Genomic DNA, 27,466 nt, shown 5'->3' on the forward strand with positions numbered 1-27,466 from the left:
TTAGAGTTAAATGAAGTGACTAGTTACAGCCACACAAAGCTTTTAATTCCCGTTAAAACCACGCCAACAATCATGCAGACTGGCTACAAGAAAGCAATATAAACTATATTTTATTTTGTGCAATCTTATCATACAGTCTTAATGCTACCTTCTTCTAAACCATTTCACAAAGATTGAAATGCAGTTTCAAAACAAATATTAAGGGACATATTCTACATTTATTCCACAACGGAGCTGGGTACAGCTCAAACCCATAAATGTATAAGAAGTTAAGCATCTAAAGAAGGTAAAAGAAAGCAGACCCCATTCTGAAAATTCAGACATGTTTATAAACATAAGAGAAGGAAAGCTCACACCCGTGAGTTCTCAACAGACTAATACGTTATTAAAGCATAACAATAAATTATATTAAATTTTATAACGTTCATCCTTAGAATGGTTATTTCTGAGGAAATCTCACTTAAAAAGCACACAAAAATGTTCAGCACTAGGAGCTAAACTAACTTTACGTATCTCGATTTCCCACTTGGATGCAATTTTGTTTTATGACAGGCTTCAGCTTTGTGATCATATTTTTTACCATATCAATTTAAAAATAAACTGAAAAATGTTGCTGTGCATCAAACACATCATCAAGGTGAGAAACAGGCACTTAACAGTATAATGTGCAAGGCAAAACCTTTACTGGTCACAGTATAAATAGTTTCTTCAGGAGGGAAATTAAAAGTTCTCAGCCCATCTTTGAGAGCAAAATATTGAGGGCTGTTAGCAGATTTTTTCCTGTTCTTTTATGTCAGCACCAAGAACCAAACTAAATAAACTTATGCCTTAGAGGGTATTCCATAAACTATAAAATGCAGCATACTTTACCCAAGAATACTAATTCCTTCCTATAATTAACCTCAGCATACATACTGCCAACGGCAACTACAGAGTTTACTCACAGGCTAAATGATGCAAGATAAATGCTACCCCTTTCTCCTCTGCTAGTATTTTTTCTAATATATAATGCCAATTTTAGAACTATATTTGCCAGTTACAAGATCCTGTTTTGCAGCACAGAACACCGACGTTCCTTTACATAAACTTAAGAACAATGTTTTTTAACATCCTATTAATACGAGAAAAAAAAAATAACAAAAACATTTTGCTACCGTTTCCCTCCAGGCACATCTCAACAGGAATCTCCAAAAAAAATAGCTATGCAGGAACTGCAAGGCGGAAAATTAAACATGAATTTGAAGAGAGAGGAGAAAGAGAGCTAAGAAAGGAACAATGTGGCAGAAACAGAAACAAGGGACAAGCTCAGAAGAGAACTGCACGCATCCCTTTTCATCAATGTAAGCTTCTTGCAAAAACACATATAACAAGACATCCATTATATAAAGGTATAAGCTTTCCTGAAAAATGCTGATTTTCTCTGAAATGTTAATCTGATCTTCCGACTGTACTGGCCCCATTGCTAGGCAGTCAACAAGTCTTCAGTCCTGTTACACCAGCTTAACAATCAGGAGAGAAAAGGCCTGCTGATCATTTCTTATGAAACTTTTGGTTTAATTCTTTTTTCAGAAATGTTAAAGTAGTCTTTATATAGGATATAAACAAAATGGAAACCAACTTTGGATCTGGCATCAGCCTCACTGCTAATGAGAGACAGTATGCTAGAAAGAGGCACTTTTAGTATTCGTATATACATTTCAAACCTCAAGTTTAACACTTCTCCTTCTTGTACCAAAAAAAAATAATAATAAAGTATCAGTAGCTAATAAGACAGAGCTGTATAACAACACTTCAGAAGTTGTGTGCATGCACATAGTAGTAATGGCTCAGTTACTCAGTTACCCTGAAAACACCAGAGTATAATTCAATCACTGCTTATGGGGCAGGGCAGGAAGGAACAGCACAGTAAAAAGCCAGAAAGTTGTTCGTAGCACAAGGACCACCTACAGTAAAAACAAAAACATAAGCCCTCCATAAGAAGCAACTTATCCCTAGATTCGGGACTACAGATACTGAATATCAAGATCTTCTTATACTCTACTCACTGCTGCTTTCCAAATTTTCAATCATTTTTGGCATAACATGCATCTTAAAAGCTAAGCAGCTTAGCTTTGTCAAACAACATTCAATATCAAAACAAAAACACCAAAACAAACCTCTGGAAGACCCCATTTGGTAAAGATCCTGGGATGGAAGGAATAACATTAGAGTAGTATTTTCCCATTTCATACACAGTATAGCACATTGTGACAGTTGAGCATCTCGTCTGCACAAGCTGAAGCATATGCTGAGGCTGAAGATTCGAAAAACAGTCTACTATACAGTCTTATGTATAAGCATTCCCCCTGCAAGTGACAGATCAGTATTCTTAGTTAAAAATGGACAGCATCAAAACTAAAATTTTGAGTGGCCCTCAAACACTAGAAAAACCCCAAGACCTCAAGCTAGTAGAAGCTCCTACATAAGGCAGTCAAATTTACAACCAGTGTATACATTCACTAAGGAATAACATTTATGTTTTTTTTTTGGTAAAACCAACAACCCAACATACTGCAGAGTCTGAATGTGAAATATAGGCACAAAATAGATTCTCTACTTTTCTTCAGTGTGGAAAACATAGCTATTTAACAATGTAATAAGAAAATTTACTATCAGGTGAGCAAAAATTTGTAACAATCTGAGTAAAATAAAGTACTGTATAAAGGTGCAATATTGAGCAGATTTGATTTTGGTTTAAACATACAAGTAAATCATGGAACCCTTCTCTTCTTACCTATAAAGTATTTCATACTATCAGTATCATTCTAGTTCTTCCCAATTGTCTGTAAGGTTACCTTTACTTTGACGTCTAATACTAACCAGCTTGCCAGCTGATTTGATACTCCACCTAGAACTGTTTCCTGAGCTGGCCAGGTTGGTATATTTTGTGGAGCCTTTGGTTTCATCTTCCCAGCCTGACCAGGCTGTATAGTCACTTAAAGCAGTTGCTGCATCACTGGTAGAGTCAGCAGCGGCAATCTGCGGTGGTTCCCATCCCTCAATCTCATCCGGTTTCCTGGATGGGACATTCTGCTTTATCACCAAACTGTCCCAAAAACCTGGCTTCTTTTCAGACTTCATCTCTTCCTTTAACTTTAGGTTTGTTCTAGAAAGTAACAATGATGAGGTGATTAATACCTTCATTTAACAATGCATGTAATAGTTATTAATAAACATTTGATTGATTTATTATGTTTTACAGTAAGGAATGCTAATCACACAGCTTATGACAGCACATTCATTACTGTCAATTTCAGGGAAAACTTCATGCAAGCCTAAACAGCAGAATCTTACAGTAATAAATCATAAGTGGCCTGAGTATGGCTGTTTCCTATTATAAACGAACTTATTCCCCACCACCACAGGGTGAATTGCAAAGAACTGGCTTTGGAAATGTATGAAGCATTTTAGCATGCATTAAAACAATTTAGGACTTTAACCAAAAAAAAAAAAACCAACCCCAAAACAAACCCAGAGGTAGGACAGTAGAAGGAATATGAAAATGTTCTGTCTACCACCAGCTTTAACAATCAGTCACTCTGTTTCTCAGTTTCATACACCTTTTATCACCTTGCCAGTCCAACCTTATACCCTAAAATAGCTGATGTACACAGTATTAAGACTTTAGACACCAGCATTTTTTTCCTAATGATTTGCACTGTATTTTGAAAACAGCTGGTTTATATTTCTGGTAAGAACTCCCAAAATTCTCCTCCCAAAACCAAGAAAAAACAATCTTTGCTGCAATTTATCTCTCAAAGAGACATTTGAAAGGCTACTTATATTATTACATTTCTTATCCCATTAATAACCTTCAAGCTGAATTATGTCTTAGCCTATTAGGAACCTTCAATCTGAATTATTTCATATCTGCAGCATGAAGTATTTAAAATACAGAAGGTAAAATGTTTAACCATGAGTTGATATGCAGGGTTGTGTAGGTAATCAAATAATGGACCACAGGGAAAGGCTGAATACCAATGGTGAAACACACAACCTTCAGGGTTCAATGAGCAAAACAGCAAACTGAAAGCATTATCTGCCGATAAATGCCTCAGCCACAAATAAACCATCACTGAAGTATTTTAAATATTTCTATTAAAAGAACTTTATCCATTAAAGCTTGATGGTATCATATTTAAATAGAAGCAACTGAACCAACACCTTTAAAATTATTTCTCCTTTACTGAATTTTTAATTTAGGATTATTCAGAATTCCCATCTTGCTAAAGCCAGTCAGAGACTCTGAATGCTTTTTTCATATTGTAAGTAGCACACACAAAAAGTTGTATTTTTCTTTAAAATAAAGTCCTGGTATATAGTTACAGGAAAATACCCCTAACCTTAAAATATGGGCAGTTTTCATAGTAATGCTAAAACAACTTCCCACATTTGTGGTATCTCTGTTTTCATACTTCTGCTCTATTCATTGGGTTACTTGATTCTTACAATCAGCAACAATTGCAAAAGACCCTTAAAGCAACCTAGCATCTTAGTAATGCTCATAGCATTGTACAGGCAAAGTAGCTGGCAGCTTCTGGGATGTTTTATTGAACAGGTTCAAATGAAAACAGAAATGTGTATATTTACATTCTAATTTGTTGATACATATCTACACACACAGCTGTATGTGGATGTATACACTTGCACTCTGAAATACCTAGATTTCAAAGTAAACTGGAAACAAAATACATTACAGCAAGCCCTATCAAAGCTAATATTTGGCTGGAACAGCAATACTGATAGGTGGCACATTTTTTTCCTGTTTGTAACCAAGGTAATTAGGTACCACATGTAGGTAAAGCCAACCTATACTTGTAACGGCAAAACATTCTGCCTTGGGGAGAGAGAGGTATGTGCTGTAGCAGAAATGTTTCAAGTAAACACCTCAGTTCCAACAGGGAACATGCGCACATCCTGGTATAGCTACTCCACTTAAGCTTTTTATGTGTAGGCAAGACCTCAAAATAAGAAGTAAAGCATGTAAAAAAAAAGGGATTTGTAAACTCACCAGAACTAATCCTTAAAAAGAAATAGGGAGGTTATAACCCTCTTACTCAGAAACCTTTACTCCTTTTCTACAGTAAAAGATTATTATGCAGCTAAATTCCCTTTTCTTCCTGACAGACCTAAAAACATTATCAACAATATCCGTCCTTTCCTAATACAGCATGCCTGACTCATTGTAAGCTTAACAAACACGTAATTTTGAAATTCACATAACTACTGCTCTGCAATTTAACTTCCAGGAGTTGAACACTACTTGTTCTCAGTGTCTATCTTAACTATTTTGCACAGCTATTTCCTATTCCAGTTTCTGTATTTTAATAGCAGAGAGACCAATTGTTTTTACTCACCCTTTGGATTTTGGAGACTTGCATCCTGCTAGCAATTGCTGTTCATCATCTTTATTGAACATAGACGTCACTTCCTTCCAACCACGGAAACTTGCACCTTGAACCTACACAGAGAAGTAAACATCCTCATGAATGTGAATTACAGAGTTACAAGCACAGAGTAGGACTACCCTTGCTGACTCTAAGTGGCTGACAGGCAGCAGTGGCCCTACATCTGCTGGGCTATGCTGCTAGGAACAATGGCTCTATCCAGCTTGCAGAGGTTGGCCAAAGAACAGACTGAGTTAACCGCAGCAAGAGCTCTTTCCTGCTGAGCAAAGAGTACATAAAACCTTGCTGGTTTGCAGAGGCTGGCAAGTGATGTCGGTGAGGACAGCTGGGCTCCCGGATGCTATTCTGCATGGTATGAATGGAGCTGCTGGCTCCATTTTAGTATATGACCCCAAGAAGTGAACCTAGGGAGCTGAGGAAACAGGCTAAGGAGCTGTGCTAGACAAATGAAACAAACAGTGCTAGAAAGGGCCACAATAGACAGGACTGAATTATGAAACTTTTAAGATTTAACCTGCTGTTTACTCAACACTCCTCTCACCAAAACTATATCTTCTGGCCTTGCAAGCAAAAACTGCAAGAGCACTGTCTCACCAGCGACATGTAACACTTGGCACTGGTGCGCTACAGTGTGTTCTCTAAATTTACTGTGACCATTAAACATGTAGCATAAAACACCTTTTCAATTTTGTTAGAGGTTTGATTCACTCTCCCCAAAGCGGAAAGAAAAGGTATTGGGGTTTTTATTCTCACAGCACACTTAGGGACTCTAATAGAAATGCATGCATGCATACTGAACACATGAATATGAAAGCTGCTGTTCTATCAAGCAGGGTCTGGTAAGAATAGCGGTATGACAGTCTGTCAGTGGTACTTGATTACATTAAAAAAATACAACAATAGCTCATGAAGTATAATAAACAATCAAAACAAAATTGTAGTTGCCAACACGAGTGAAGGCTCATTCATCACCTATTATTATGCTTCATTCTTTTTGAAGAACTTATTGGTGCATATTAGTGTCAATTTGACATTTACATTTTAATTTATTACAGTTTATTAATGGTACATCCACACAAACATGTGAAACATCATCTGCAAGTTGAGCACAAACACCCAACAGGAATACAGTGTTACCACTAACTCTTCACTCTTCAGAAACCCACAACCTCTACCACAGGAGTAAACCAGCACGCTTGTTATCACACGTTAGTCATGGAATATTTCCATCTCTTGTTCTCCTGTTTCACTATGTCCTGTACCTTCACTTTTCACCCACCTTTCCTACTCACATATGAACCACCTTGGCTGATCTGACTCAGGAGATATAGCAGGTCCATTTTAGGATTAGGAGGAAGGTTGGACATAGACTCAGTTTCACTTTGGTTAGATACAAACATAGACCCATCTTTGGGCAAAGCTCTGGAGAACTCTGAAGATGGAAGGCTGAGCAAGCTGAGAATAATTTCCAGCTCTTGTTCATGGGATATGGACAGACTAGGTATACAAGAGCTAGGTTCTCCACAACCCAGGCTTCTCTTAACTGCTCTGCTCACCTCCTCCTAAACTCATGCCTAATCTTACCACATAACCCACAGCATTCCTTGTGGCTTCACAAGAAAAGCAACAGTTTCTATATATTTTTTTTCACTATGAGAATAAAGTGAGGGCAGATTATAATAAGCAAACCCTTATGTTTAATTTAAGGTTTATTTTTTATTATGTTTAATTTAATGTTTATTTTTTATTAAGTTCAAAATATATAAGCAGTGAACTTCAACTTGGTATCCCTGTGGCAGACTCACCATACCCATCTCACAGAAGACTGGTACTGTCAATGGTATAGAACAGAACCACACAAGCTGCTGGTGATGCCTTGCTATACAAAATTCTTGTGCTTAAACTACCAGCCCCTCCAGGTAGTACTCAACATTTAATACTTCTGTGGTGTAAATAATAGTCTAAACCTTCAGTCAAGGCCTAATCCCATTATCTGGTTTTGTTGTTTGGTTAAATTCCGTAACAAGTTTAACATGAGGATTTGTAACTCCGACTTGGCTTTGTTCCACTGCAAGGCACTTCATCCACAACAAACTTTCAAAACCAGGAAGAATGTCCAAGAAGTTACCTGCTGAAGTCATCTGGTTAAAGAAAGAAATAATAAAAAAAAAAAAAAAAAAGAAACTCTATAAAGCACTTAGCTTTTCATCTGTTAAAAAACACTTCACCTTCTGTTCTCTTACTCAAACTCTACTATTTCAGGCCTTTTGGGAAGGAACATTTACTACTGTAGGCAAACCCACAGTTAAAAGCAGCACATTTTTACTGCTTAAATCCTTTAGGCCTTTAAAGTGGAAAAAGGCCCAAATATACCTCAGTGATCTAATTTATACCTAAGCATGTCTTTCTTCACTAATGATGTTTCATCAAGCTACTGACACATAATAAATCTGCAGATTAAAACCAAACCAAACCAAATAACCAGCAACAAAAAAACAACCAACCAAACAAAAAGGCCCCTAGCAACAAATAAACAGCTCATTACTGTTTTTCAGACAGCAACTTATTACAGAGTACTAGTTTCTTTTAAATCATATGTGCCTTTATAAAACAGCATTGATGTAAGACTATTTGGAGATAAGCATTCATACGTACACTTAGTGTAGAAAAAGACTCATTGTAAAAAAAGAATATACCTACTCATACACTTCCTTTTAATCTAGAACCTCATGCATACTTCACTGGTACAACTCCAACCTTTGCTGCAGTGTTTCAGACACCCAAGCAATCCTCCAGCCACCAAAACCATCTCATAATAAAATCCTGTTAATATCTTGCCACAAGCTTTCCATATTTTTAACTTCAGATATTTTTTAATTTAATTTCATTAGGCCTGATGCTGACTAACAGATATCTTTAAGAACAATTATTAGAGAAGTTCTATTCAGCATCAGGCAGATAGTATGTGCAGGTCTCCAGATAAAAGCTACAACCTCTGCACTCTTCCTCCCTGCATGTAAATCAGTATGTATGTTCCTATTGTATCATTCCTTCAATATTTCCGTAAGTACATAGGCCCACGATGGATCCATGGCATTCTGTAGGTATATTCAAGGGTAATAACCACATAGCAGATTCTGATATATTCTTCTCTCAACTAGTCCTTAGGGAAAATGTAGCTAAACCTTTAAGACATACTTCCACTGTGTATTTTGGGTTTCCAAAGCAAGCACTGCCAGGTTCATCTACATAAGAGCATCAATGTCTAAGCCGACCTTATTTTGCTAATATCTGGCAAAGCCCATTGTACATAGCCTAGTGCATATTAAATGTACTAGTCTGAAAGAAACCCCATAAGTGCAAGAGTAAAACCAGGACCTCTGCCTACCACATCAGCACGGCTCTTCTGAAGCATCTTTTCACTCAACTGAAAAGGAGTGAACAGCTCACTCTTGATAGTCTTCCCAGTGGTACAATACTTAAGAATATAAGCCTTATCAAAAGAGAAGGTCAAATACTTATTTCGCACTTCCATAAGCTTTTTTCTAACTACTGTTTACGGAAACAATCTTTGTGACTACAGCTGTCACATAACTTTGTCATGTGCTAAAAAAAAAAAAAAATCCCTCAAAACAGCCTGCTGCATTTCTGTATCTCCTTTCAGTGTCCCTTAAAGACTTTTAACCTTCTGACAAGCACAACCACCACCAATGCAGCTGGAACAACTATAGACATATCTGCTGGGTGGTACGGGTCAGGAATGAGATCTTCAAGTCACCATTCTCTAAAACCATCATTTTGACATGTAGCAGCTGCATAGCCAGAAACTGCTGGGAACCATCACAAAAAATATTAAGTGAATTCAGACAGCAGGATACCTTCTATTTAGAGGGATGCACCCTCCAATATCTCAAAACAATGATTCTTGATGTTAGGGAAAGAGGACCTAGAGACTAGCCAAGCTGTGCTCTTCCTTGAGCAATATCTCCCACTGCCACAGCCAAAAACAGACTGCCAGAGCACATATGCCAGCCAGTCTCTTGATCCAGAGAATTTCTTACATTCTTACAGATCACATGGAGAAACACCCAGATCCCAGACCAATTAAGCTTACTTGAAATGGATGTCCAAGAAAGGTCAGTAAGCAAAGAAGAGATGATGTTTTGATAAGCTGACTCCTCACCACATCGGAGATTTTAGTAAAGAGATTGAAAAGTTACGCAAAGTATGAAAATACAGTACTGGTATGGTATAAAGCATCAAGCCACTTGCAGAAGTTCTGTATTTCATTTTTATGATGGAACTGTTTACATGAAAGTACTACTCCTAAATTTTCAAAAAGGTTTATATACATAACTGACTAGCTTGTATCCTCAAACCTTTAAAGTGTTTTTCCACGTGGCAATGGAAAAAGAAATAATTCAACATCTAAACTTCACAGACTCACAGAGTCTTTACAGCTGGAAGGACCTCTGGAGACCATACTGCTTAACCATACTGCCCAAAGCAGGGTCAGCTTGAGCAGATTGCCAAGGATCACGTACAGCCAGGTTTTGAGTATCTCCACAGCTGGAGAATCCACAGCCTCTCTGGTCAACCTGTTCCAGGGCTTCACTGCCCTTATAGTGAAAACATTTTTTCTGATGTTTAAGTGACATTTCTTCTATCTCAGATTGCACCCAAGAAAAGAGCACTATTGAGAAGGACTAGATTTGTTATACCAGATGTTAGAAAGTCAAAACATTCAGAGGACCAGGTTGCATGCTGCAGTCTACATTTTTTCCAAAATGCCAATGAGAAACAAAGTAGAAACTTCTCAAAATGCCATTTCAGTATTCTGTGATGTAGGATTACCCACTGGTCTCATACCAGTCTGACTGCAAGAGCATAGAGTATGCCCATCAGAACAGCCATTAATAAAGTTTCTCCCATACCTTCCATTTCAGATTGTAAAAATCCATGCTGCATAGCGCCATGTGCAATCACCCAAAAGGATCAGTAGAAGTGAAACCGCACATATGTTAATCCATCAACTCACAGACTACTGCAAAATCATCATCATTGTCTGCACCAACAGGCACCTAAAAAGCTCAAGCCTAGAGCACAGATTCTTCCCCTTCACTAGAGGATATTCCAGTTTATTAAGTACTCTTTCTCCACCATGAGAAAGCTGCCATTTAATTAGTGTATCTTCTGACACTGGGAGTACAAGTAGTCACTTCTAGAACATCATGTACAGGATGCAGTCTGTATCCATAGTCTGCTGTTTCTCCCCCTTGCTACCCATCCCTCTGATTGCCAGTGCTTCAGTATTTGTGCCCATCTGTCAGGCAGATTCCCAGAGAGAAGTCTCACAAGATGAGAGATCTGGTTTTGCTGCTGAAAAAGTCAATCCAGTCCATCACCTGCTCACATTAATACTGCCTTCCTTACCCTACCGTTTTATACTTCTGTGATGATGTGAAAAGAAAATCTAACTCACTAAGCCAGCAAAAAAATTAACACATTCATTTTTGCATTCTTTTGGGTTTGTGATAAGAATCAGCTAATAAAAGATGTCAGAGTCAGTCACCAAAGAACGTGGAAGTGAGGGGCAATAGTATCTTTTTGTAGCAGCAACTACTGTGTCAGCTCAAGCACTCTCTGGAAGTTGCAGCCATCTATTCACTTTCTTCCATATACGTCTTAGTACATACAGTATGGCTTCCCCTAAAAGTTTCACTCTGTATGCTCAAGCTTGATAGTAAGACTTTTCTGCATTTTTTACCTGTATCAAAGTGAATCAACAGTACATGAATTATATATGTTGACTACAGTTTTTCTTTCTTTAGCTAAAACAGGGAACAAAATGTCTACTGACATTTTACTTTATATATCTACATATACATTTTACTTTCTAAACTGCCCCAGAAAGGGACAGCTCCTCTTAAATTGGAATTCTCCTACAGAATTGAAAGGTATTATTACCAAATATTACTTTAGATGCACCATTTTTCACAACATCCACAAATTTTAATATTTTACATGATATTCAGCTTCCTATACTAGGCAAACAGGCAATGAAAGTCAAAGAGTTTACTGGCAAACAGTAAAGCACCACTAAGACTTTTCAGGTAATTTTACTGTCAAAGGTACATAGTTCATTATTAGAGCCTTACTGGGGGCAAAAAGGTTCATGGAAAATTAAGCTAAAGTTCAATGAACAAGGAATACTAACAGTTGGGTATAAACTAAGGCAGATCAGTCCTAAAAGGAAATTTTAAAAGAACATTGCACAAAAAAGCATGTAGATACAGATGAACATAAACTAAAGAGGAAGACTAGATGTAAATTTAACTGAAAACAGTTAAATCTGTCCATCAGGTGGATGTGGTTAATATACACAAACACCGTATTATGGGGGAAAAAAACAAACAAACAAAACACCCACAGAATTCAATCAAGTCAAAAAATAACAGCAAGGATTAGGGACACCATGTTACAGGTACCAGACAAGCTGTCTACATTTCAAAGCAAGAGATTCAGGTAAGCTTGAATTTTACTCTGACTCTAAAAATGGTATTTCATTATGTGTGGGTACCAGTACTTTCAATATATTCCTGTTAGACTTTCTTACTTCCCAACTGCCTAGCCAGGAGGGCTCTGGAGTACAGAAGTCATTCTCTGTGGGCTAGAACAAGCCAAGTAACAGTCTTAGCAACCAAAAAGAGAAATTACAGGGGATTCTTGCTGTATACCTGCAGCGAGAATCAGCATGGTTAATGCCATTGTGCATTTAAGCAGCTAATCCCTAAAAAGTCACTGCTCAGCATGTATGAAATGAGATTTCCAGAAATTTATATTTTGGCCAAGTTTTAGAAGAGCTTCACAAGTATTTTCACAGAGGATTGACAACTGGTGAATCAAACCCCTCCAGCAAAGTAGCAGCACTCCACAAATCAGTTGCAGAATTTTCTTTATAAAAGTAAACAAAAAGAATGGATTTTCCTCTTGACCTTGACTGAAAGAAACAGTTGTTTGTTCTACAGCTTCCCTCCTTCCTCCCCCTGAAAAACATCAACCTAAAATAAAAAGACAGACATGAAATTTTCCATCTATATATACCTCACAGCTCAATGAAGTTACAACTAAGTGGTCTGTAACTAAAAAAATGCCAATCAGCTTGTTCCCACATTATAGGAAACCTATTGCTAATATGCAAGAATTTAAACAGAAAGGTAAAAAATACCACCTCCTCCCCCCAAAAAAAAAAGAAATTTGTCTTCCAGATATCAAAGCATTTGAGAGGGGTTTTCTCAACCAGCTACTGGTATGCACACTCTGTTCTGTGGTGTGCATAAGTTGAAATTCCGGAATCTGGCCCTACCAAACTGTCCCAACATCTCCAATTTCATGACTAAAATTATGCATTTTGTTTCTCAAAATTCTCTTTATCTTCTCAAAAGCCGGCCTAATGACACCTGTAGATGTAGTCTCTGCTGTACTTTTAACTCAGAATGCAGGTGAGACCCGCAAGATTAGCTTTGCAGAGGTCAAAGGGCCAGGCACACCATGAGGATGGGTTCCAAATCTCTCTATTCTGCAGAGCAGCACTAGGGGGTTCACAGTTCCTCACTTAGAGATGTCATGAGGCATTATAACCAGCTATACCAGCCTTTTAGGAGAGCTCTGAAGGAACTAGAAAAAAATCAGCACTGTGGTTAGCCTGTCCTCACTGGGCAGCTTCCTCCATGAGCAGAAACTAAGACTATTTTCAAACCTCCACCTCTAACCATTAGGACTAGCTCCCACTTCTGCGTCTCCAAATCTAGGCCAAAGTCTTTCCTCTGCAAATGGGCATCATGACTGCCTTAAAACTCAGGCTTTAAGAGACCGGGAAGGCTTTCTCCCTAAAGGGCAGACATACCTTTCATCCACTGCCATCATCAAGAACTTTGTTGTTCTTCCCCATACTGCTTAAACATGAAGACTATTTTATCCAAGACATGCATACTGAAAAGGTCACACATATAATTCATCAGTCTTCTATTAACATATTAAAGATTTTGGAATTTCTATAATATCACTGTGCTGACAACTTCTAAGATGACAGAACAACCAAATAAAATACAAAAGTGCTTTCAGAAACAACAATAAAGAAAAAAAAGATGAGAAGGGAAAGGTGCTTTTTTGTGAATACATTTTTAATACGAGGAATTTACTTTAAAACATAAAAATACCACAGCTCAGTGGTCTGCCTAGTAACTTTTTAAAGTCAAGACACACTCTTTGCAAACCTTCCTGAATGACTAAGTAAAGGCCAGAAATGTTTCCATATAAAATAGATTGCTTTTAGAATTCTTTTCCTAAACATTCATCAACCAGCATAATTTATGTTTTCATAAAAAATAATGCATTTCTTCTAAAAGGAAAAAGGTATAGTACAATCTGACTTCTATTTTCAGTGAAAATCATGCTGCAGCTGAAGTAGAACAAAAAGAAGTAACAGAGACAGATGTTCAGTTTATACATATTAATGTAAAGTATCCTGTTACACTAATGAACCTATTTTTAAATGCTTTTCTCTTTACCTATGGAATTTCAAAACAAGCTCTAGCATATCATAACTTCTAGTTCTTTCATCTTCTACTAATATATTTTAAGAACATTAAAAAAAATTCTGAATGTGTATCAAGGTAAAAAAATAAATAAATTAACTTGTATGCCTACTTTTCTGAAAGTGATACAAGATAAAGTGCTTAACCTCTTGTGGTCAGAGAGCCAGCTGAGCTACACAGAATGGAATAAATAACCCAAGTGTCTTCTACTTTTCATGTTTTCATTGTTGGCTACAGCTAAAGTTTAGTGCTTTCTTAGACTTCAGTTATTCCTGTGGCATCTTATTTTCGTGTTTTAACATCTATCATGGGGAAGAAAAAAATTAAGATACCTTCCCCTTCTCATTAATGAAAGGAAACAAGGCAGCTTTCTAGCTAATACTGCACTGCTGATACTACTTCAATGAGAATTCCACAACCAAGGACCATTCTTAATTATAAAATCATCAGTGAAGAACATAAATATACTCTTTAATCAGGCTGTAAAAACAGGTAACTTCCTAATATCCATTGACTGAAAAATATATAAAATGTTACATTTCCAAAGAATATGTATTTACCTTTGTTGCAAGTTGTGACACTGAAGATGAAACTTCATCATGAAGAAACTGGTCTTTATTCTCAAAAAAATGATAAAGACAAAAAAGGCCCACAGTCAGTTTTGGTTGGACAATTAGCAATGACACATTTTAGAGTATTCATAAATGCGTTTGTTCTGTTCAGCCCATCATAAAAGAAAATTCACAAAACGTGATCACAATGAAAAACTAAGTGAAGGCCACTACTAAAATAGGAAAAGTGAACAAAACTACACTTAGAATGATGAAAAAATGTTGTACCAGATGTAAAAACCAAAACCAAACCCTTACAAAACCACAAACCCCACACCCCAAAGAAAGATCAAGAAAATACCTTCATCATAACAATTTTAATACAATTAAAAATAAAATATCTACATCGATTTTCTGAACACCATACTAGGTGATGGTCTACACAGTCTCTAGGCTGGGGGGAGAGGAAGCATTAAATTTACCAAACTCAAGGACAGACTTTGGCCTACATCCTTTCCCCTCCATTTAAAACTGAAGATTTCTGAAGAAAACCAGAGTACTAGAGATGCTCGTGAAGGTAACTCCATAGGGTAACATTTCTGTCCATCTTTAAGCTGATGTCTTAGTACACTCAGGCCATTCTATTACTATCAATGCTCTTCTCAAGACTGGGCAGGTAAGATTAGTGTCAGGAGTACTTTAGAGGCCAAAGAAAGATACAAAAGTGGGGCATAGCATACAGAAATGATGTAATTTTCACCCTCTTCAGCCTGTGTTTTCATAAGAGAAACATTACTTTGGTTTTTTGCTGTACATATAACTGCAAATGCAAGCAGACCCCAAGTACAAAACAAGGCCAGCTATCTATAACTGAACCAAAACACATAGTACCCCAGCTCCTACACATTACCAGGTGACTCCTTCACTTTGCTAACAGCATCAGAAAGAAGAAAGTCAGCATGAGATTAGATATTTCTAGTCATGTGGGGGCCCAGAGCTTTGTCTTGAGCAAAAGGCTTCAAATCCCATGCATCTTTAAATATTTAAAAAAAAATTATTTATTTGCCTACTAATGTTTCTACTTACTTTATAGGCAATACTTTATGTTATAAAAGGGACAAGGATAGAGTTAGGAGCATTTCTAAAAAAGCATGAAGACCATCACACTATAGGTCAATAATAACTGTATGTTGAAGTAATCTGTAGATAGATAACTTTACTTGTTGGGGCAGAACACAAAGTCAGGAACTCCTATTATCCAAAATGAGACTATTACTTCCTGTGTATCTTTAACAAGTTATTTAACTTCTGGATTTTGGTTAGCAGTCTTTAATGGAGGATATTATTGTAGATGGGATACCAAAAAAGACAGAGTTAAGATCTTTCTTCTCTAAAATGAAGCTAAATTAAGCCCCCCTTTTCTCTCTTTAATTTCTTTCACTTTAAGGGAATCATTGGCAATGTTTTAGACAGAAACCCACACACATACCATCTCAGAAGTTTTCTTGTTTCTCCTAAAGTGTTAGCTCTCAAACTTTTGGATTAAGTTGCAAAGCTTTAGACTTAACATGATGGCATCTCTGCTTGGACACAGGGTGAAAGCTAGAGAACACTTCATCAGATTTGTCCAAATCTTTCCAAGAAGAAAAAAACCCAAACCAAAAAAAAAAACAAAACAAAACAAAAAAAACTTAGCAAGAACTAGAAAAGCCTCAAGGGAAAGTATGGTAAGAGGATAATTCATCTCAGACATCCAGAGCTGGCAGAGCTACCATTTCAACAACCAACAAAATCATCTCCAGAACACACAAGACACTGTTGGTACCTCCCAAAGACATCACACCTCTCATTTTAATTCTTCCAGCTCTCCAAATATCTTAACAAGAATAATAAAAACATGAAAGCACATAGAGACTTCATGCTGTACTACAAAGAAGACAAAAAAATGGATGTGTGAAAGCATACAGCCTCTAGCAAGCCAGAGCACAATGAAGTAAGAGCATGAAGCAACTTTCACAGTGAAAATTTACAGGGGAAAACTGAGAGAGGCAATAAGCACCTCATAATATAATGCCAGCATAATAAAATGTGAATACCATTGTTGATAAAAGATGCAATTCACAATAAGTAGAAAACAAAAAAAAGAAGGTATTTATTTGCTTTAAGAGTGTGACAACTAGGGCTGTGTTTCCGTGCTAATACAGTGTAGCTTCTCTTGGTCATACAAGGTGCTGCCTCTTAAGGAATGAGACAGTAGTCTGCAATAACTATGCTTGCGCAGCAGAGGCTGGTGGTAAGAAGACAACACAAAGTCGAAAGATATGAAACCCTCAAGAAACCAACTGGTGTGAATGCAATATCTAAAATGTATTTTTTGGAGCAGAAGACCTATCAGGTATCCATAGTATCCTTTTAAGATACGCTGCCTAAGAAAATGAGACTTGGACAAGACTAGTGTCCCTCTTTACATTCCATGTCCTCACTGGGAAAAGTCAAAGAGAAAAGGCAAGAAGTCATATACCACCCACCTTCACTTGTTACCCACAGAATAATTTACATTTTTTACTGATACACATTAGTACACCCTCTTCCTATACATATTCTCTACTTTTGTTACCATTCTGAGATGAGGGAGGCTACGATTTGGTTTTTCAAATCTTATTAAGGGGGCAATCTACTGTACAGCTACATGCAAAGAATGAAGATGGGTTTTCTTTATCATGCTGCTGAACACGCTGACCTTCAACACTTACAAATTATTTCGGTGTATTCTAGTCTGTGCGGTTTACAGTTCATTTTTTACTTCAACTTAAAAGAAAATCATAGACCACATTATAGTATTCAGTAACTAACAAATGAATAAATGCTAACACTAGTGATAAATGCTGAACAGCAACTTGAATAGCCTTCTAGTTCTGGCAGGGGAAGGTTGGTATGCACAGTGTGTTTTCATAAGGAAACAAGTGCCCTTTTGTTGGACATACTGCAAACCATAAGGTACTCAAGGGATTAATTCAACTAGCACACAAACCTTTTTGTACAGAGATCAAAATTGTAATCTACTTCCCTCAGCTTCCTTTGTGGTAAAGTAATTAATTAGTCTCTTTAGATCATTCACTTCCATAATTCAGGCCAAGAGAAGAAAGACTGGACATCAAAGTGTTAAGGCAAATAATAGCATTACCTCACCCTGCATGCCCTTCTTTTGCTGTAGTACATAAAATGGTGTATTATTGATTTTCTCTACCCAGTTGTGGAACCTTCCTATTGTACACATACTAGCTGTCAAAGCCAAGCACATGTAAGAGTAAACAAGCTATTATTAAAAGAGTAGATTTTTTCAGTACAAATTCTTGCCCTTATACTGACCTATTACATCCTCTCTGCCTATCATCACATCCCATCAAGGACTGAGTGTAATTTAAAGTCTAGGTTATCATGCCTGTAAGTGAAAATTAGATTATGAACCACAAACGTATCATTTAAGTGGGAAAAAACCCAAACCAAGCACCACCTCAAGAGATACAATCCAAGGTAGAATTTAACAGAATTCCCAGTATCCCAAAAAAACGCATGAAGTAATTTAGAAATAGGAGAGAGGAAGGTTAAAAAAAATAATTAAAAAAAAAATTACTCAGGAAATCACAAACCTGAAAGTTAACCTCTGAAGCTGGAAAGAGTCCCAAAACACTGATTACAAACCAAACAGTTGAACAACTATATATACACAGCCTTGCCAGAAACAGCACAGATTCAGAAGAGGATATCACACTGACAGATCACCATCTTAAAATACAGCTAACAAAAGAAACATTTTCCCTGGGTTTGAGTAGGATCTTGCTGTAGCATCAAATGAAATGAGCAGATGTCACTCTGCCTAATTTTAGAACTCAATCAAAACCAATGCAAAATGCCCTAAAACATGGGTGAGAAGAAAGTTATCACCTGAAGATCAGTGGCAGTGGGCCTCGTTTTCTTCATTGCACCTATAACATACACCTGGAAAAGATCAATATGTGACCATATGCTTTCTAAGTCAGGAAATCGAGGCAGCAGTGACCAAATATAAATGAGCACTGAAACCAGTATACTATTTTCAACTTTTCCTTTAACATTACTGAAAAATAAAGCTGAACTATACCCGAATACTCACACAAAACTTAATATGCTCTTTGAGGAAAAACAGAGTTTGGAATTTTAACAAATAGAGGGTGCATTACACAGTCATACCTAGCTTTCTTCTGGGACACTAGTCCAGCAAACATAACTCCATGCTTAAACTGTGAATTGCCTCTGCTTCCTTCTGGCAGAGGTAGCCTTGACTGAAATCAAGATTATTTCATTAGTCTTGTCCATATTTCATCTACTGCTAGATCTCAGTCTTCCACTTTTATGTCCCTAAAGCAAGTAACTGAACCAAACTAGCCATCAGGGCAGACGGTGTAAACTGAAAATTTCCTATTACTATCATCAAAGAAAAATGTTAACCTGGGCATTTCTGAAGTCTGTTACTGCCCAAAACTATTTCAGTATTTTAATCCCATTTTTCTCTTTGATAGAAAATACTTTTCCACTCCAGACTGCTCACTACACTTAAGCCATCTACATTATGACAATAAGCCATTTTAAACAGCACTATGACTAAATAGTGACAGTGACTCCCATCCTGAATGTTTCTTTTGCCAGCCTTGAGCAAAACTGAAAATGTTTTGTCCATAAATTAGACATTAGGAAGAAATTCTTTACTATGAGGATGCTGAGACACTGGAATAGGTTGCACAGAGAAGTTGCAGATTTCTCAGCCCTGGAAGTGTTCAAGGCCAGATTGAACACAACTTGGAGCAACTTGGTCTAGTGGAAGGTGGCCCTGCCTGTGGCAGGGGCTTGGAACTAGATGATCTTTAATGTTCCCCCTAATCCAAAGCATTCTACGATAGAGAAAAGGAAAATGTAAAAATCTAAGTATGTTAGAGAATTACACTTTCATCTTGGGATATATTGAGTAGACAACACTAATTTTGAAACACGCTTCCAAAACATAATTCGTCAGACCACTGACTTTAGAAGTCTGGATCACTATTTCAGATACAGCCAACAACACATCCAATGAATTTGAAAATGTTTCCATCTTCCAGGTCCTAATCTTTTTTAAGTACCTATTATTCAACAGACTGACTGGAAGCTGAAAAACAGATTTCATATGTTTACACCGTTCAAATTAGTATTAATACTGAATAAATCAAAATTAAGATCATGCTCTTTCCTTTAGCATCCACAGCTGTCAAGAACCATTTACCATTTTTACAAACTTTATTCTACTCAACCACTTCAGTTGTTGCTTCACATTCCACTACATTTTAAAATAGACTAAATTATTTCCATATTTTTACTGTCAATTGATACAAATAGGCAAACATACTGGAGAAGATTCATTTCAGAATGTAAGTATTTACATAAGAATACTTTTGTAGTTCTGCATTTTATTGGCATTACAAAGAGAAACATCAGAAAACCAGATTCCAGTGCTCTCTGTTTCTACATCAATACATGAGGTTATTCTATTAATTGTTCACATTATTGTGCATCTCCGTAGTAAGTGGTTATAGCTTATGCAGACTTATGAAGGCTTTGCTTCTCTGAAACATTTTTGGGAGTATTTTAGTAAAGATTAAGCACTTTAAAAAAAAATTAAAAGATCAGCTCATTAAGAACTTAGTTTTACCCAAAGTACAATCTTTCAAATACATTTCAAGAAATGGGAACACCTGTATTAAGATGAAAATACAGTGTTAGTGATGAAATAAAGTCAAATAATTAATTTTACTTTAGTTGCTGCAATAATTCAAATATTCTAGTGAAGTTTTCAATTCTTATGAGATTTCTGACTGAAAAATATGACAATTATTTTTAACAACTTATTCATACTAGAAGTTCGTATTTGCTTTTTTCTGATCTAGAAAACAAACCAACAGATGCTAACTCAAAAGATAGTACCTGACATACAATTTTTATTCAGTTATGGCATTTGCAGTTAAATTATGTACCTTTAAAAGTACTTGCATGAGTAATGGCAATATTTTCATAGAATAATTTCTGCAAAACAGGTTGAGCACATTATTTTTGGTTACAGTATTCACACAGACCCATCCTGGAGCTCCTCACAAGGAACCAGTAGCAAAACTTGTTGGTAATGTATCTCTCATGATGACAGAACTGAAAGATAGTCTACCTGGCAATGTGTTCAGTAACTTCTAATAAGTCTGCTTAAGTTACAGATGTTCTCATGCAATCTGGCAAATAGTTTCTAACAAAACAAGAAAAAAAAACCAAAAACCCCAAAAAACTATTCTGCCAGTAAAGAATTAATAAGATATAAAAGATTAATTCTTCTTCAAAGAGCACATTTTTTAGCTCGTATATAAATAGTAGCAAGTCCAGCACTGCTAGGAGAATATGGCTCCAAAACGCCTTGCAAACCTCCATGAAGACACAACAAATAGCTTAGGGAAAGTGGATATCAAGCAGTTATGTGGAGAAGATAGTGGTTTTGTGGACCAGTAAAAGGGGATAATTCTGTAATAGCCTGGAGGACAAGACAGCCATGGCTCATGACAAATTGAGGCAATTGGAGCTGGTAAAGCAGAACTGTCTCAAGGAAAGATACAACAAGTGATAAAAATGACAAATGGGGGAGAGGAAGGGGGTGTACTAAGGAAAACCTTGAAAGCAAGGACAGAGATTTAAATGTAAATTTCCTGAAACAAAGGGAGGCCAGCTGAAGAAACGGAAATCAAAAGATGAGGAGGACTTAAACTTCATGCCATAAGCAACAACATTCAACTATGGGATTTGCAGGGACTAAGGGATGGGGAAATGCAGCATAAGTATTAGGAGCTACAGAGGAAGTAATCACCATCAAGATGGGAAGTGAGGGTCTGCACAAGAATTTCTGCTGTCTAGACAGAAAGAAAAATAATAATGTTATAAAAAAAAGAAAAAAACAAACTTGGACTTTATAGAGGAAGCAGCAGTAAAGTATCAGACACAAATTCTCTTTTGCACAACAGATAAAAACCACTGACAACCTCCAGCTTACAGGCTTGACTGAAAGAGATACTGACGTTGCCTACAGCTGGAGACCAACCATATAGTAAGTGCTTTGTACAACTTCTAAGAGTCAGAATAAACCCAAAGCAAGAGGATAAGAGGTGAGAAGATCTGATCCAGGTCAACTGTGTAAAGATGATGGTACAAATGAGGAAGTAAAGCACCTCAGAAATGAAAGGGATTAAAAAGAAGAAAGCCTAAAGCCCCAAAAGACACAGTCAGCTCTGCAAATCTCCAGGAAGACTGTAAGAAAGAAACAGGACCCACTTGAGAAGCTGCTGAAAGATGAATGTGACAAGAAGGAGGAAAAGCAAGAAAGGCAGGCCAAGGGAGGGCTCAGGAAAGTCTCTGCTGTCAGTCCCACAATCTAATGTTCAAGACTGATGACAGAATACAGGTGATGGATTTTAGCCAGGAAAATGTCACTGAAATGTCTCAAGAACAACCCTGATGAAAGGAAAAAACAGGCTATCAGAGAGAAGAAGGTATGAAAGAATTGCAAAAGTACTGCAGGCAGAGCCTGAGACACACTGAAATGGCTAGAAAATGAAGGAAAGGCATTAGCTGGATTAACACTGACTGCTTTATTTTTTAATTAAAAATACCCTCATTCAACATATTAGTAAAACATAAGAAATACTGCTCAGATCCCATCCATTCCTGCAGGGCCTGTCTGAGTTAGACTCATTCCAAGATGAAAGCCAGTATTAAAATTGTACCAGAGACTTAAACATCTTCATTAAAATAGATAACTAAAATTCTATATAGCCAACTTTAAAACATCCAGTGAGCAAGTCTAAACAAAATTCAACATAAAACATACTTTTAAACATATTCTCTTTGAACATAACAAAAAGTACTATCAGGGAAACAGATCAAGGCTAAGGATCTGAAATATTTTTACATGAAAGATAAAGTTGCATTAGATAATATAGGTCAGCCTAACAACCTAATATACAGATGTATTTTGAAGTTGAGTACCATTTTACATCAGAGCTACATGCAATATTGACACAGCATTGACATCTCTGAGGACTGATGATACTAGGATTGCGTGAAGGAGAACTTCGCATGACTGCCACATTGCCTTTCAGAAGCCTAACTCAACATTCTTCCCTTCCTAAAATATATAACTACAGTTTGAAACATAATGACTATATTACAAACTGAATGCAAGTTTGGCATGCATCACTGCACATTTCTAGCATATTTTGAGAGACACACACACACACAAAAGGCATATTAATTTCATTTCATAATGTGTATTATTTGTGTTTAAGTTGCCTTCATATATTAGTTGTAACTTCAGCCATTAAAGCACCTTCATTGCATGAATTAAAAACTATTCATGCTTCAAAGCATAAATTAAAATTAACTTCTAAGATTCCACCTAAAACTGTCTGGTGTAAAAAAAAAAAAATATACAATAATCCACACATCTATTTACACAACTACTGTTGCAAAATTTACTTGTCTTTCTTATCTCAGGAAACACCTTACTGTTTTAAGTAAGTGTTAACAATTCAAAGCACTTGTATGTATGCAGAAACTTTTGCTAAAAAGTGGCCACAGGCTGACAATTCCCTCCCGTTGCAATTTTCATGTCTTATAATTTGTTTTTGTTCTCCCCTGGAACAAAATCAAACCATTTTGTATTCCACAAAACCAGAACTGTCAGAACTTCTCTTTTCAGATCAAACTAAGCTTTTCTATGTAAGAATTACAAAATTCTACAAATTTGAATGTCTGCTTGAGTAAGCCCCCACCAGGCTTCATATCTAAGATGATTAAAAATTCTGTAGAGTAAAAAAGGGTGCTTTGGGTTGTTGTTTCTTGGGGTTTGGGTTTTTTTTAACTTATAGTAGCCTAGCTCTTTGTTGTTGTCTGTTCCTTCAATGTCCTAATTATTAGGTTGCACAGTGAGAACCTCCTCACTCCTTCTCAGCTTTAAAGAAACAGCTTATAGCACCAACATCTCATTATTCTGGAAAGCTTTCAACCTGGCCTGTTTTAATGGCACAGATGTGACTATTCATTTCTTTCTTCTGAAGTAGAAACTTTTAGCATTATTTATAGCTTGAATGGCACAAGCTTAAGGATTTTCTTCCCATTTGCCCATTAAAAATGGAAATAAAGACACAATATAGCTGTTGAGGAAAACGTCATACTGCAAATCAAAGTAAAAACGTGATGACTGTGGTTCATCTCTTGTACCAAATGATGTATCAGCAAAGAATCTAGAAGAAATTAAATCTAACAGTAGACTTCTGCATGAAATCTAATGCTGGGGTTTCTTAATTTACTCAAAAGCACTCAGATTATCTGGATTTTGGCTTTCAAGACAGAAAATTAGGGAAGCCCTGGATTCTGTTCCTCTTGATGAGGTAATCCTCCATTCACAGTTTCAGCAGGCTTAAACTGAGCAGAGGCTGAGGAAGACTGAAACTTTCTCATGTACAGCTAAGGTACCAAGACAACTATCCCCTCACTCCTCCAAGCTCTGGTGGTACTACTGTCCTCCAAATTCAGGGGCCTGGTCAACACAGGTCAGGACGCAGAAGCGGCGAAATGCAGATCATAACCGAATTCCCCTACACATTACTGGATTTCACTATCTTGCAGTCATTTTACTGGGAGCAAACCCAAGTTCTGATTAAACCTCAAAGATGTCAAAGACTAAAAGGAAGGTCCTAGAAATGAATTTAGCTATAACAAGTGGAACAAGCACCTCACGCTTTCTCCTTGACACCTGTCCAAGCCATGTTTTAGACATACTACACCTACGGCTGACCTAGAAGCTGTCTTTGATAGATCACAAGTATTACAATGACAATCAAGTGGTCAAAACAAAATAGTTTTCCATATAGTCTATCCTTTCTTAAAGTGTACATAAACTCTAAGATAACTACTAATTTAAATATTTTGAGGGGAGGGGTTGTGTTTTTTGTTTTGGGTTTTTTTTTTCCTCTCAGTCACCCAATCTTCTTGACTTTAACAGACAAAACAACTAATAGCTGGTGATCTCCACTTTCTTTGACAAACTGCACTACAACCTCTCTAACTTTTCCAAATCCTTTACCTTAATATTTCATCTAGTGCCTTAGAACAATTTGCTTTTCCCCTGCCTCCTCCAACACAAAACCAACATCTTTCATTTTCCAGTGCCTTTGGTAATATACACTGAGGGAGTTGGAAAGGACTTTTCTTAAAATTTAGGAAAATGGCAAATCATTTGCACCAGAAATTATTGTCATCACTACTATAAATTGCTGCTAATGGAACAGAGGCCCAGGACAGTAAATACAATTGGACAAGACAAAAACAAACAAAAAACCGGAACGCCCAAAACCAAATAAAAGGCAAAAAAAATATCAAAAAGCCCCGCACCAAATCAACAAAAACAAAAAAAAAACCCAACTAACCTGTGTTACTTCAGTAGAGGATTGGGAGAATTGTCAGGACAAGACATGATTCTGAAGAACCATTTTCTGACTGGGAGGCTAAGGTCGAGAAGCCTCAAAGAGGGCTTGGATTATTTGCGATAGAGCAGCAGTGGGATTTACTAACTAATTTAACTAATTTACTTTTAGTGGGAAGCTAACCTTTAGTGTGCAGGGAGGTTTTCAGGAGGTTGGCAGGTCTAGGAGGGTTGTGGATAGCAAAAGCTAGCAGCTTAGTGAAAGCAGTGGAAAGTTCCAAGCACCTGAGGATAGGGACGGTAGTAGAGAGAGGTTAGATGTTGTATGAGAGTCTGTGGGAGATACTTCAGGTGGCCTTCAAAACCACAATCCCTCTTCACTCCCTGAAGGGGCTATCTAAAGTCAGCATCGGTTCTTCCATTCTCATAGGAGAAGATCCTAATCATCCGTATGAATCCATATGACAGCTACTGCCAAACAAGTAGCAACAGCTTGAGCTCTAATGCAAACTCTGCAGGTGAACGGACAGTGCAAAGCAGGACTAGGGAGCAGGCCAGTGATTTTGGTCACTGGAAGATGGAGGGAATAACAGCTGCAACTGGGAGAGGCAGCTGCCACACAAGCTGACAACCCATAGCAGCTATCAACCAGAAACTCAAGCAAAAGGTAGATTATCCAGATGCCTACCTTGCTTGGAAGACCTGGAGTGCAGGACAGTCACAGGGCGGTAAACCAGGTGGTTTGAATACAAACCTCACCAGTTTGTGGCCCTGAGCAAATGCTTGGGCTAGATATGCAGGTCTCCTGCAACTTCTACGGATACTCTGTGGTAACAGAAGATCAGTTCGGCAGCAAAGCAGTACTGGCCCATGTATCAGGCTTCAGAGCTGGATTGATGCCTACTTGTTAAGTTTTTGAAAGCAAGTCAACAAAAATCCTTTTAGCCATTTTGCCTGATACCCAACTGATACCCTCCTTATCAGGCTGTATTTATTAGGTAATCAGTACTTTGAGAAGGTCATTGCTGATATTTAACTTATCATTTAACAATGAAAGCTTTTGAATAAGATTATGGCTCTTTAAAGATGGCCAAGTACCACAATTGAAACTATAGAAAAAGCAATCCTGCCAAAATACCAGTGCTTCACACAAACATGCACACAGCTGCAAAAGAAGATCATGTTCTTGCAAATCACCGTTTAATGTATTGTGCTTAACAGATGGGTTGCGGAGCCCCTGCCTAGGGGTGGGAGAGAAAGTACCCTGCGGTATGAAGCCACTGGAATGAAGGACAGCAAGTCTCAGCAGTGCCGGAGGCCGGCTGCTGGAAGAAAACAGGGCAGGATAGACCAGTGAGCACCCCAAATTATGGGGTGACAGTTGCACTCCCCGAGCAAGCACTCCGTTCTCCAGCCACGGTCAGGCTGCCGGCACATCCAGCGGTGGGAAAAGTGATTACTCATGCAGCCGTAGAGGAGCGGAGAGGGAGCACGGCGCGGGGCCGAGCCTCAAGACCGCTCCTCGGCCGCCGCGGGGCTCCGCAGTCGCCTCCAGCCTTCCCCACCCGCCGCCGGGATCCGCGCTCCTACCTGGGGGGCCGCAAAGGCGGCGGCGGCGCAGGCGGCTGCGGGCGGCGGGCCGCGGGAACGCGTCTCCTCCTCCTCGGGCGAGTCGTCCAGCAGAACTTTGCTGCTCTTGTTGAGCTTCCACATGGCGGGCGCGGAGGTGGCGGCTCCCGCCTCCCTTCGTCCCAGCGGCGAGGGAGCCACGAAGGAGAGGGCAATACCTCCGCGGCCCCGGCTGGGGCGGCTCGGCTCAGCTCAGCAGGGTTGTCACCCGGCCGGGGGCTCCCGGGGCTGGAGGGAAGGAGGAGCGCTGCCTGGCGGTGCCGGGAGCCCGCCCCCTGCGAACGCCTCGCCAGCCGGCCTGCTAGCGGCCCCGGCTCCGCCACCCGTCCTGGCGGTTAAGGGGAGCCGGGTGTGAGGAGGATCCCGGCAGGGGCGGGGACGCCTCCTCCCCGCTGTGCCGCTCCTCACCTGCCGCCGCTCCCCGCCCGGGCCGCCTCTCGCTGTTGCCGCGCTGCCATATTTGCGGGGCGGGGGCAAGGAGGGAGGGAGGGAGGGAGTGAGGGAGGGGGGGGGGGGGGGCTTCCCCGTCACTCCGGCAACCGGCGCGGCGCCGGCCGAGCTCTGACAGCGCCGGGCCTCGGGCGGGGGTCGGTCCTCCCTTACAGCCGGGCCTTGCAGCACCCCGGGCCTCGCCCCGCAGGGGAAGAACCTCCGCAGCCTTCTGCTGGCACGGGAAGGACCCCAGGAGCAAGGTCTCTCTGAGGGCCCGCCCAGGTC

The 27,466-nt window shown here is 38.5% G+C and overlaps 1 protein-coding gene across 2 annotated transcripts; it reads right to left on the reverse strand.

The window, feature by feature from the left end:
• Nucleotides 1-27,183, reverse strand: TDRP (testis development related protein). Of its 2 annotated transcripts, XM_031052760.2 has the most exons (4): nt 26,711-27,183; nt 14,605-14,664; nt 5,397-5,500; nt 1-3,145 (listed from the first exon to the last, which is right to left on the reverse strand). In XM_031052760.2, the coding sequence occupies exons 1-4, from the start codon at nt 26,831-26,833 to the stop codon at nt 2,800-2,802; spliced, it is 633 nt and encodes a 210-aa protein (XP_030908620.1). In that variant the 5' UTR covers nt 26,834-27,183; the 3' UTR covers nt 1-2,799. The 2 variants fall into 2 exon arrangements, with proteins under 2 accessions (XP_030908620.1, XP_012985528.1); XM_013130074.3 differs by lacking the exon at nt 14,605-14,664.
• Between the last annotated feature and the right edge of the window lie 283 nt (nt 27,184-27,466).

This window comes from Melopsittacus undulatus, chromosome 3 (assembly GCF_012275295.1).
Source record: "Melopsittacus undulatus isolate bMelUnd1 chromosome 3, bMelUnd1.mat.Z, whole genome shotgun sequence".
Classification (NCBI taxonomy): domain Eukaryota; kingdom Metazoa; phylum Chordata; class Aves; order Psittaciformes; family Psittaculidae; genus Melopsittacus; species Melopsittacus undulatus.

Coding starts and splice junctions, on each gene's coding strand:
- TDRP (XM_031052760.2), bottom strand. CDS start 26,833: ATGTGGAAGCTCAACAAGAGCAGCAAAGTTCTGCTGGACGACTCGCCC. Junction 14,665..26,710: donor CCGCCTTTGCGGCCCCCCAG/GTAGGAGCGCGG, acceptor CATTTTTTTGAG/AATAAAGACCAGTTTCTTCA. Junction 5,501..14,604: donor TGTCACAACTTGCAACAAAG/GTAAATACATAT, acceptor TTCTCTGTGTAG/GTTCAAGGTGCAAGTTTCCG.